Here is a 12,705-nt window from a genome sequence, read left to right as displayed (position 1 = left end):
AGCAACCTCGATCCGAGGTGTTATGTGGCTCGTACCGATGGGTCAATTTTCCTGGGAGAAATGGTGTCCCTAAGGAAACATCTGGGGCGCCGAGCAGACTTCACAGAGTAACAACCCCTGCGTGTCCATCAATTACCGTCATATTCGTAGGGGCCCAAGTAGATCATACAAACACAAAAAAAAGGCAAAATTCTAAAGAACAACAGCCAACTACGTCGACCTTCGAACACAGAGGGAAACGGAACTTCAGAAAATCCATGCACAGCTCAGGTTGTGAGGAAATCCCAACCCGCGCAAACTGCCTAAAGTAGTGGAAGTAGAGACAAACACCATGGGTGCAACCATGTCTATAATAGGGAGGAGCTTAAAAGCGAAAGAAGGCTACCGAACAAACGAGGGGAAAAAGAGAAACTATTCAACCCGTAGGTGACCCCATTCCTTGTTGAATAGCGAAGTTGGTAATGAAATTACGAGCGAGGTCAAGGTTGAAATATATGAAACCGCAACAGCGACAATCAACCAGCTAGTCATTAGTATAATAGCATTGATTCAGGAACCTTTTGGCTAGCGAATGGAAGGACAGCCGATATCGTTTAGTTGATATATGACATCCTAGTCCTCTGACAAGCTGAATAATGGCCGAATGGCAAAATTTCTAGTGTTTGGTAGCAGCAAAGATCAGGACAATAGAAATGTGTGGGAAAATTTAGTGGCAAAGGCCTATGTTCCGTATGATCCGGAGGTCCGACTACCCACGAAGGAACTGAAGGACTTGGGCGATTTATGCGGAGCGCACAACCTTCAGATATTGTTAATTCCAGGGCAACCGCCAGCCATAAAGCTTCGGGTAGCAACAAGAGCAGTAGCACCAGAGGAGTTGCGATTACCTTTATGAATATATTATTAGAGACCATTAAATAATACACAACATGGATACTGAACCTACCTTCGCTAGCGCGACTGAAAAAGGTAATTGATATTACTTTTCTATTCCTCCAATTGTTCCAATTTACTGCGCTACAAGCGAAACCCATAAATTAAAATGGGGGCTAAGGAGAGTGGGCAAAATCGCAGCCGATATCAAGGTGATTCTGGACGATTTAAATAGGACAGTTACCTTCTATTATAATTAGATGTAAGCTGACAAGGAAATGCCAGTAAACAAAGTGCAGCTGGTGGACTCGAAATCTGGCAGACTTACGGCAAAAGGCTTGCCGCTTACTAAATGGAGCTAAAAGAAAAGGGTGGTTAGAGGAATATAAACTAACACTTAACCAATTTAACAGGAGGATCCCAAAAGCCAATAAGTATTCGTTGAGAAGGTTTTGTGAAAAAATGCAAATGCCTTCAGGACGCCTTTAACCAAATGTTCAAACAATTCCGTTGAAATACTGAAGGGAAGAAAGAAAGAAGAAAGCTTTCTAGAAACTCACTTTCCAGGTTTTAATAGGTTTTCTAGACAGTAGCACGAGGAGAGGTGATTGGAAACTTGCAAGGTCAATCACGACGTTGAGAACCCTCATGGGAGATGAACTCATTTGGACCATATAAATCACCTGCATGTGGCCTATTTTATATTTTGGGGTAGGGGATTCCATTTTTGCAGCAACATCTAATTGAAATTCATAAAGCTAGTGTTGTGTTGGGCTTAGAGGGAGGTAAGGATGGCTATTCTAGAAAAAGCCTGGGTGGCATCAGCTCCAGACTAAATCCAATAAGCCATTACGTCTCATCTCCTTGTTGTTGTTGTTGGGACACACTCATAGAGGCCAGGTTTCAATTTTTTTTCATATCTCCTCAAACCAAGCAAGCATTTTATGAAACAGCACTCAGCTGGTATAAAAATTGAAATCGCAACGCACAACGAAGCGACCGCTACCGTAGTCCTGATGGATATAGCAAACGGTTTCGATAGAACGATCTAGCAAAACAGATATCCCAAATAAAACTATTAAAAGGAAAGGTTTCCAATTTAACTATAGAATTTTATTTTTGGTGATGTGTCCTTCTTCAGTGCTTATTTTGTAAATAATGCAAAATAAGCATTGAAGAAGGACACATGTTGTGTCCGAAACACATGTTTGCTACCTCAACAAACATAAAATTCTATAGTTAAATTGGAAACCTTTCCTTTTAATAGGTTTATTTTTAAAATAACTATAGTAAACTAAGGATCTATTTTTATAAAACTTAGATATCCAAAATAATACTCGAAATGCACCGCGCTTTCACGGTAGAAGAACACTACCTGGAAGGAATCCTAAATAATTCCTATCCTTTACATTGCAACTAGGATGGGATTTTTGAGAGGAATGAACTGACCATATCCTACTATACGAGGGGAAATGCAAACCGGAATGCTGAATTCGTCGGCAGTATTGCTCTGATAAGTTCAAAACAAAGGAATGCGTTACGATCTGGTTCAATGTTTCCTGGTGCTTTTATAGATTTCGCAAACATTCTTCTTGAAAAACGGCAATATCTGCATAGTAGAGAGATAACCTCCTCCGTTCATACCAGCGTTAATCACTACCCCATCTGAACCATCAGATATTTATGCTCCTTTCTGAATAATTAGCCGAAAATTCCTAGGAAAACCACAAAGAGTAGCGGTTTTCAGTATTCTTACATGTTATCATAATACTCTTATTTATATATAGAGAATAATTACCCACTGACACTATCGCTCCAGCTGGCGAGGCAACCAGTTTTGACACCGCCATGGAGGTTAACGCACATTATTATATGTGGTTCAAAATCTTCACCAGCGGTAGGTTTTCTTTTCAAAAGTAAATCTACATCAGGATACCAGCCAAATATTGATACAATGCAACTTCTAATAGGGCCAATGTGCTCGGCAAAACAAAAGGTTGAAGTTAAGTATATATTTTAGAGAAAGCGCTTGTAAGAGTTGGAACATAATGCTAAAGCAACAGAATCGTTAAGGTGTGGCTCCACTTGTGGTCATCCGGAAGTTCTCAGCAAATCATATTGAAACTCAAAATTATGCCTTTCCTTTATTGTCACCAAAATATAGATTTTGTATATTATCTCTATCTATTACCGAGCTGAAAACCCTTTTATCAGGGACACCATAAGATCTAATATCTGAAAATGCATTCATGCTTACGAACGTGCTCGGAAGTTGGATGAACATGATTTAGGTTATCCCAACAAATTCGCATTTCATCCTTACAAGCTGTTTCACCGCATATCTTTCCTTCGAAAAGTCATTAGATAACTGGACCGTTATTCAACTTTCTCATAGTCGTTTATCGTAATGTCTACCAAGCGTCAAAGTATAATTGTGGCTATGCATCCTTCTTTTCGGTCGAATGCATTTATGATCGTATCTGTATATGAAAGCTTTTATCTCGAGGTTTTGTTTTAACGCTTCCACCATTGCCACTGCGTCATCCATTTGGAAGTAATTCCATTCCAGCAGAGAGTAGAGAAAATAACGACTTTTCCAACTCGTTCGAACCCTTCCCATCCTTATCTAAACGTAATCTGGAAGTTTCGTTTATTTTTGTATTTTTTCACGTACTTTGTTATATTCGAAAGCCAGAAGCAACCTTCTGTAAGGATTATGTAATGAATTTCGTGAGGAAGAACTAAAGCATGGCAACTGGGGTGGTAAAGGATGAAATCCAAAATGCTTTCCCATTTATGTTGGTTCAAGTTCTCCGTGGAATGGATATTTATCTGTGCAAAAGAACGATGCAGAGGAGTGATGTAATCAAACTTATATGCGAACTCGTCAGTGTAGATTCGGCATCTCAGTGATACAGGTCCTTGTTATACGTTGTGGGTATTATGGAATTTGAGTGTTTGAAAAGTATGAAACTAGTATTTTAGCTAATTTGACCCGGTATTCGAGGGGGCACAAAATGAGAAATGATTGAATTAAACATTTTGCAACGTACAAGGATTCTCTTCAAAAAAGCAAGTCTGAGGGATAAACGAAATAAAATAAACTTTAATAAAAACAAAAAATCGGTTCGTTTACTTCCTGTTGAAATATTACAACAACATTAACTTATGTTCAACTATCATATCCTCTCATCTACATAGATACGTACTCGATTATAAAATGTACATTCGATTCACAACGAAATCAATACCTAAATGTAATGCGCGCTTTGAATCCTGCCGAATTTTTGGCTTTAATTGATCTGAAAATTTATTGCCAGATAATTTTGAAAAGCGAAGTAACTTTCTCATATTCGTTTTTCGTTACATTTATTTCAAACCGCTTATTATCTCCTGCCGAAGGCTGTGGCTCGTGTATTTACAGAGAGGCACAGGATTTTAGGGCGCATTACTGACACTAAAAAAATGGATCGTAGACTAGATAAACCTCTTAATCCTAAATCAGCATTTGTCGTGGCTTAACCTGATTTCTCGTTAGATAAATGTATTTACAACATCGCATAGGGGTATGTGTGAATATTCGAAAAGGATTCTACTCCTGTCGTCTACATTACCACTGTGATATCTTTTAATATCTTTAATAATTATTGTTCTTTAAAACTATTAACTAATAATACTCAAGTGACGAGGACTGACTACTTAGTAGTGTGCCTGGCCCAGGCCGTTCTTTGTACTTCGCTCATCATTTGGCTTCTATTGGGTACCTTCTCGCTTGTGCTTCTCGTTATGAAACTTGGTGTTGCCGAGAGTTTGCGCGTGTTCGTCACATTGCCCGTTTCGTCGGTCACCTTCAGGGTGACAATATTTGGAACGTTTGATTTATGGTCATTTAATCTTCGCTGACTCGACGATGACTCCCCCGATCCGCTGGCCATATTATTCCCATTTTTCACCGGCACAATGACCTTAACGTTCCCATCTTGATCGATGGTTGTTAGTGTCCCAACCTGGGACAGGGGTTTTATAAACTGGGCTCCATTGTCATCCAGCATGTTTAGGTTTTTGTCTATGCTCAAGCCGAAATTATCGTCCAAAGGAGTGTTTAGATACGAATTTCTATTCATCGTTCCCATCGGTGAAGGCGTCAAGTTTCCACCCAGGCTGTTTGGCGAATTCAGATAGTTGAAATTGCTGCTGCTGGAGCTTGTTGTCATATGGGACGGATTAGCGAATATGAAGGAGTTGTGCGGGGAGCCACCATTGATATTTTGATTGGCACTTGGGCTGCTTCCACTATTATTGTTGGCACTGTTTGCAGTCTGATTCACCCCTAAATTCAAGTTCTGCAACTTGTTCAGCAGTTCCTGGTTCATCTGATACAGATCATTCTGAGTCATGGCATCTTGAGCGGCTTGCGCTGCCAAATTGTTATTATTAATGTTTTGAATTTGATTCATTGCAGGAAATGTGTTGGACAAATTCTGTAAACTTTGGTTATAGTTTTGCAAATTTTGTAGATTTTGACTTTGTTGATTCAGGCCTGTAAGTTGATTCGTTAATGTGCTCAGTTGTTGGTTGATGGATCCTAGATTGGTCAGATGTTGGCTGATTGACGGTAAATTGTTATTATTGGACGATGCAAGGAAAGCGTTTCGCAGTGGTGATGACATATCGGATGGATCTTGTAGAAGCATTTGTAGTTGTGACTAAAAACATTTTTAAAAAGAAAACAATTAAGAAAATTATTATTTGGTCTTGGGTATAGTTTGACTGAGTTTGATTGATTGCTTAGTAATGCTTCGTCATGCACTAAACAAAAAGAGGTCTTAAATACATTGAACAAGTAGTAGATATTATAATGTTAGTGGAAAACTTGTAAATATGTCAAATTCATGAAACATGAGCCTCATTCGAACTAAACGTAACTCTAGCTTAAGTCATTGCCAGTTTCACGACATGCAAATTTCATTTGCCGTTTTATTTCCTGGTGGCAAACGGTGCCTTCATTCTTTTTCTAGGTTCCTAAATCCTATCCCGACATAGGAAACTAGAAGGAGCAGCAGCAATAAAATTAACGTATTTCTAGTTATTCATATTATATGACCATTTTGATCTTTCGTCTTTCTACTCAAAACAACAACTTTAAAGTTGCTCGCAACCGTAAATCTTATTTACTAATTACGCAATTACATTAATAATTATTATTACATTGAGGTATTTTGGGTAAATAGCAACAGAAAGCTGTGTATTTTTGCTCGCTCGCATGTAGTCGAGTGCACTTTTCCCTAACGAATCGATGCAAGCAATGAATACATTTACTAATTTACTGCTGCGAAACTGTCGAATGTCTACTGTAAACTGGGATTATCGTTGTTACTAAGTAAAACCAGAAGACAAGTGTTGCTCGTGTTTTTGAAATTCAAAAACACGGACATTTCTGTCAAAAGCCCCGCCACAGGCATCCTGCGGTGAAATTTTCCGGCCGTCGTAAAGATGACGCAACTAGGTTGTGAGAATACCAAGCTATCATGTCCCCTAAGATTTCCACAAGATTATATATTTAGATATTTTGTTTCCTTATCTTAAAAAGAATAAAAAGAGACCGACTTCATTCGACATCATTTAAGTAAATTATAAATATATAAACAGGGCATTCCAGCACTTTTTGTGAAGGACAATCCTCCATTCTCTTCATGATGAAGCCAACACTAACGCATACAGAATATCGCACACGTCTGTGTGGCGCTAATGGCAAGCACGGTACTTTGCTTACCCATTGGCATTAGCGAGAATACTTCGAGCTGACTTCAACGGAAGAATTTGTTCATCGTTCACTTCCACAAATAGTGCCGATATTTGGAGCAATTCCACCTGTCAGCGCGAATGAAGTTGAGGAAGCAATAAAACAAATAAAATCGGGGAATGCAACAGGACGTGACGACGTCGCATCTGAGCGCTGGAAAACAAAGAACAGGGATCCAACATTGTAGTGTAGTGTGCAGTGAGTTCTTCAATCGATTTATTAGGATAGATAGAACACCAACTGGCGGGCAAGAAAGGGCCACCGTTCCAAAATGGAAAAATAAAGGTAGTCCAACAAAGTTTTCAAGTTACCGTCCGATCCGGTCGCCTCCCATGCCATGAAGACTTTTGAATGCATTCTTGGCAACTGTAGTAACGACATCGTTCAAATAACCGGAAGGGAATTATTGACGCGATACACACTGCGTATTTGCTCATGTAGAAACATCGTGACAAGCATCACCCTACTTACATTGCATTTCTCCAGAGAAGGTAATTGACCGTGCACCACAAGAACTCATCTGTTACGCCCGGTAACACTTAGTGAAAGAAAAACATACGACGATCCGAAAAGTAGTGTAGCGAGTATATCAACACCCGCTTCGTGTCTCTGTCGGTGGTCATCACGGAAGCGCCACCTCACCACCCGAAGCTGATTCCGAGCAACTTGTTCAAAATGAATGAATAGAATGAACGCGGTCTCAGATTGAATCTGAATAAAACTGATTGAAACACCTGCCCAGAATTGAGCGATTTAAATATCTCGGATCAACGCTCTCAGCCAATTGAGAACTGCGTTATGCAATTGCTTCACGCATTAACGTAGCCTGCAGTGGCGTTCCACGACCGGCATTCTTTGACTTATTAAGGAACGTATCAATCCAAAATTTACTGTAGTTTCATCCGCTCTGTCGCCCTCTACCGTTCTGAGTGTCGGCCGACTATAAAGACAAGAAACGCCACCAAGCGATAATGGTGACAAAAATGTTGCACTGGACCATTAGTACAACACACCAGGATCACATCCGAAATGAGCAAACCCGCGATCGATATGAGGTGGTACCGATCGTAGAAAAATTGCGACAGAGGTGTCTTCGATCGTATGGATATGATATTTGCGCTAATGAAAACTCACTTGCCATAATTAGAACATCGAAATCTATGGGAAACGACTAAAAGAACTGCTGTGGCTTAATATGCTGCATTCAAATCGGGCGTTTGGCAGGGAAAAATGGCGTAACCGATTAAGATGGCTGACCACGGTTCTGCACGGAACAAAGGCTCAAGAGTTTTGAGTTTCACAATATCGTTTTTATTATGAGCCTTTAATGAATAATATTCAAAATTTGCTCTAGGTATTTAGAATTTAAAAGTGGATCTAAGTTAAATATCAATATAATGCTCGAAAATGTTAATATTATCATATTGAGACGGTGCCAGCTATTAATTGATTCGACAACTTAAATCGTGCGCTCGTTATCCTTAATTGTAGTTGTTTCTTCTTTATAGCTTCATTTCTTTTGCAGTTCGTTTACATTGCTTCATTATTATTATTGCTGCTAGTCCCCAGTGGATCTAACTCTTTAGGGACATTTTCGGTCACTACAGCCAGAAGATGCCGGGGTAGGCAGGAAACTCGAGGTGCGCAAAACATCACTTTATTAGGTAATGTGATATTATCATACTACTTTTTGAAAAATGGGGTATTATAACCTTCAACCATCACCTACCCTACCCTATAATGTTGTACCATCAACATTAAATATGAACACTCGCCCGCTGATATTACCAAATATTACTTATCACTAGAGTGATTAGGCCTGCGTTCATAGCGTACAGTGTTCGGTAGCGTCAAATAACTCTGAATAAAGGAATGAACTTTTCATGTAAAAAAGAAAAAGAGAACACATGCAAAGAGCAGGTATATATAATTTTCGCGAACGAGCATTACTTCACTTAGAAGTTATCTTACTTGGGTACAAAATTGAAATCGTCTTCTCACATCAAAGTCAGCCGAGGGAACGAGATTCGCAGTCGGACCTGGCATAGTCATTCGATAGTCGCCTCGGCCACCTGCCCTAGGAAATATTACGTAGACCAACGACATCCACACATCAATCAGCAGCCCATATTCATTACCAAGCGATAATATTACAAATCAATTACTTGAAACAAAGAATTTTCCCCATACTGACAGACAGCCCAAAAGTGCCCCGAATCCATCCGATAATCATTTCCTGGTATATATATGATACTTCTAAATTCTTCTAAATACAATTATCTCCAATAACTACAATTTTTTTTGTTGTCGCGACTTTTCTTACATTTAGGCTTTTGTGGTCGTAATAACGCTCCAAATACCCATGTCGTAAGTATGCTTAAAGGAGAGAACATGATCTTCACATATGGTTGCACAAAATATCGGACGATTTTGCAAAAAATGGTTGATGAAAACCAATTCCATACACACAGAGCTTTTCAATATTGTTTATTGCAACGTCACACTTCATCAATACAACGCATTTCTCTTAACCGTCTTTCCCATTCCTGGAGAAAATTTTACTTCAATTTTGGGTCAAAAATCATCTGGCATAATCAAAATTCTCAAGCATTCAACCCAACATAAATGAAAATCTAAATAAGATATGTTGGAGAAAAAGGGTCCATGACCACGCTTAGTACCAGATCACTAGACACCGCGAAGGTTCAACGGTAATGTCACCAATGGGAGTGATGTCGACTGCAAGGCCGAATTGAGGTCGAAATACGAAATAAGATAATTTATGAACATTTAAGAGCTATCCTTGGTTAGTAGTCATCAGATCCGAAATCTCATTTTACTTATAGATGATATACTTCTTCTAAAGAAAAGAAATTATCTTTTCGAATATTGGGTTCCGGCGAGCAGTTTCTGAATAATAAACAGGTTTAGGGAGCAACTATTATATATATATCAGAAAAGATGGGAAGACTAGGACCAGTAGTTTGTTTCACCGTGAGAAAATTAACTTCGTCACACCTTGAACGAAATTTTTCACGGTATAAAGAGAAACTAGAATGAAGTAGTTTTAATGAAGTAAAGCTGTGATATTTTGCAACACGGAAAGGATTCTTTATAGCTGTCAATAGAGGCTTATAATATTACAGCTTGATTTTTGCCACTATGAAAAGTAGAGGGGCCCATAGCTCACGAAAGGTTCTGTCATTTACAAAAAATAAGGAGTTGTTAAAAGTGACACGAAAAAGGCAGATTGATTCAAAGTTATTTGATTCGATGTCCCTCTGTCCGAGGTATATGCGGTAAAAGCAAGACCAGTTTTCAAAGTCTTTTAAGCCAAGCTTTATCTCGAAGCAAAAGTTTTTCTACAGTTCCTTGATACAACTGGCCATTTCCCGTTTGCAGTATTTGAAATTAATGTTGTCTCTGGCTTCAAAAATTCAAAATACCCCACACCCTTCTGATCCAGATTGGCTGGGATCAAACTACTATTTCTTTCTCGACTTCCTTCTTCAAAGGAAAGTTTAGCAAGGTGCTTTCCATACCGCTTTCTTCCCCTTCCTTAATTTATATGTTAACCACTCTAATTGCTTCTGGAATAATGCAAATAATAAGGTTATCAATCTGCTTCGAGAAGTCTGATTTATTGGAGTAATTTTCTAAGCAGCGGCGGGCGAAACCGTTAGTCGACTTTCTTTTGTATATTTGGGTGCTATGTCCCAAACGAGGAGTCCGTAGACCATAAAAACTGAGAGTAAGTTGCTCTCCATTTGGTCCTGTCCATCAAGTAGATGTGGACTTAGGATCCCTCATATCCCAAATAAAAAGTAGTGAGCCAATTAGCTGCTGAAGTAATCTTGCAACTAAGTTATTGTCCATTTTTAACTTTCCGCAAAACAGAAGTGCTCGTGAAAATCCGTGTTCTAAACCGTATCGAAAAAGGCTACGTACGACCATTTTAAAATAAATTGCTGATTCGGAAGTCAAACTAGAAGCCGGTTAGGATAAACAAATCAAGTTTCAATGACTTTCAGTTTCTTCTGGCAAAGGGTAGGTGCCTTGAATAGCATGGAAGGAAGTGTAGAACCTGCCCCTATTGATCAGGAAAATTGTGTGTTTTAATGAAATGCTTCTCATTCTGTACCAGGTGGAACGGTATGCCATCTGCAATTTTATAGTACATTACTCGTAATGGTCCAATAATAGGCTGCGTCATGATGAGATTCAAAAAATTTCCGTGACTGTTAAGGGGTGTCGATTTTATAGTGGATATTTTGAGAAAATAATTAAATCAGACATAGTCTCTCATTAAACTATCAACTCGAATTCGAATTCAATTGAAATTGATTTCTCTGTTTAGTACCTAGTATTTTTCCTTTGTGTATTTTTTCTTTGGCTTAAATTAGGAACAATGAACGTCAGTACTTTTACGGGCAGATGTAATCGTGGAAATGTCTTGTAACCTGATTCATTGCAAGGTTGAAAAAACAAATAAATGATTTTTATATGAGTTCTGGTTACATCAGTTTCAATTTTATGAGTCATTTTAATCCTTTCAAAATCAGTTCAATGTGTTTTCCAATCAAGTTCAATGTATTTAGGACAACATAAAAACGAAAATACAACTTACCTGCATATAAACTTCAGATCCATCAACGTCTCTTTCTTCTTGGCTATACACAATTTCGAATTAAAACACTAAACGAAAACGCACATTAATTGAAAAAACACATGCATCCGAACGAATATACAACACTAAAAACCATTTTTAAAACGAAAACAATCTTTGGTTTCTTTTCCTGGTTACGATCTTCTAAAAATAAGTTAAAAATCCATGCGCCAGGAAAATAATTTTTTTCCGTAAGATAGTACGATTAAAGATCAAGCTATAGCAATAAACAATTATTTTTGGGGGGTAACAAAATGCGAAATTTCCAGCCTTAACATCAACAATTGCTGGTCATGGCGTATCATTATCAATTGAATTGGAAGCTTACCTGTGGTGCTAAGGCGATGTTTGCCGACGTCAGTCCTGTCTGATTGGGTTCCGTGTAGCCACCCAAAGACACCAATTGCTCCAGAAGTTCACGATTCTGCTGGAGAAGGTGTTTGGTCCGAAGCTGTAAAGATTAAGTGGAAAATGAAAACACAAGTCAACTAATGATAAAAGTAATTATTGCTACGTTTAAATTTAGGAGGAGAAAAGTTTCCAATTTGCTTTTGAGAAATTTTGATATCGAAAGATACTCAACACTCCACTGGCCACGTGCTAATTTTCATCTTAAAAAATTGAATACTCTGAACGCTAATTGGTATGATTTGTACGAGTATAGCGTGCAAAAAGAACACTCTCACGGATAAGAGTGTTGTTAAAATCAAAGATTCATAATTCCGTTCCAAATTACAGGTGTCACATTTATCATCAATTTCGAACCGAGAGCATTCTACGTTCTTTCGTTTATTTATTCATGAAAAAGGCCAGCTCTGGCAATGGCAATTTATATCTTGTTATTTGTTTGCCTTCAATAAGTTTCATTGGCTTTTAACATTTTATAATAATTTTCAACAACTACTCCATGCTTTTCTCCAGATGTTAAAAGCAGCTCAACTCCGCATGGATTAGGCCTACGACCGAAGTTAGGGCCGAATCCCTTTTAGACTGACTGATCCCGATAATTAGCGGGAGAAAGTCTAAAAGAAATCGATAAAAAAGAAAAGTAATTATATATTTACCTGGGCTTCAATTCTTGCCTTCGTTTCTGATATGAGTTGTTCTTTAACTAATGTCAACTGGGCAACAGTTTGTCTCGTTTGAAGTGTTTGTTGCTCCAATAAATCACGCAACTGTTGAACTTCTTTAGTTGAAGACATGGGTGACGGAGGAGATCGTTCACCATCACTCTGAAAAAAAATGATAAAATTTTTGTTACTTAAAGTTCAGAACAGATTTGTTCTTTATAAGATAGAACTATAGCCCAAATTTAATCTAATACAGTCCCAAACACATCTCGTAAAATACTTTGGAACCCGAT

At 38.4% G+C, this 12,705-nt stretch overlaps 1 protein-coding gene across 4 annotated transcripts in view; it reads right to left on the bottom strand.

The window, feature by feature from the left end:
• LOC119647418 (capon-like protein) overlaps window positions 1-12,705 on the bottom strand; it is a 389,473-nt gene that overhangs the window by 17,945 nt on the left and 358,823 nt on the right. For 2 of the 4 annotated variants that reach the window (XM_038048306.1, XM_038048304.1), the window contains 3 exons: window positions 12,407-12,574; window positions 11,671-11,793; window positions 3,990-5,579 (listed from right to left, as the gene is read on the bottom strand). In XM_038048306.1, the coding sequence (XP_037904234.1) occupies window positions 4,569-5,579; window positions 11,671-11,793; window positions 12,407-12,574 (1,302 nt within the window). In that variant the 3' untranslated portion in view covers window positions 3,990-4,568. Of the gene's footprint in view, window positions 1-3,989; window positions 5,580-11,670; window positions 11,794-12,406; window positions 12,575-12,705 lie in introns of those variants that run through there. The other 2 variants (XM_038048308.1, XM_038048307.1) reach the window with 1 other exon arrangement.

The sequence above is a fragment of the Hermetia illucens genome, chromosome 2, assembly GCF_905115235.1.
Source record: "Hermetia illucens chromosome 2, iHerIll2.2.curated.20191125, whole genome shotgun sequence".
Lineage (NCBI taxonomy): Eukaryota > Metazoa > Arthropoda > Insecta > Diptera > Stratiomyidae > Hermetia > Hermetia illucens.
This window is presented reverse-complemented; position numbering and strand designations above follow the sequence as displayed.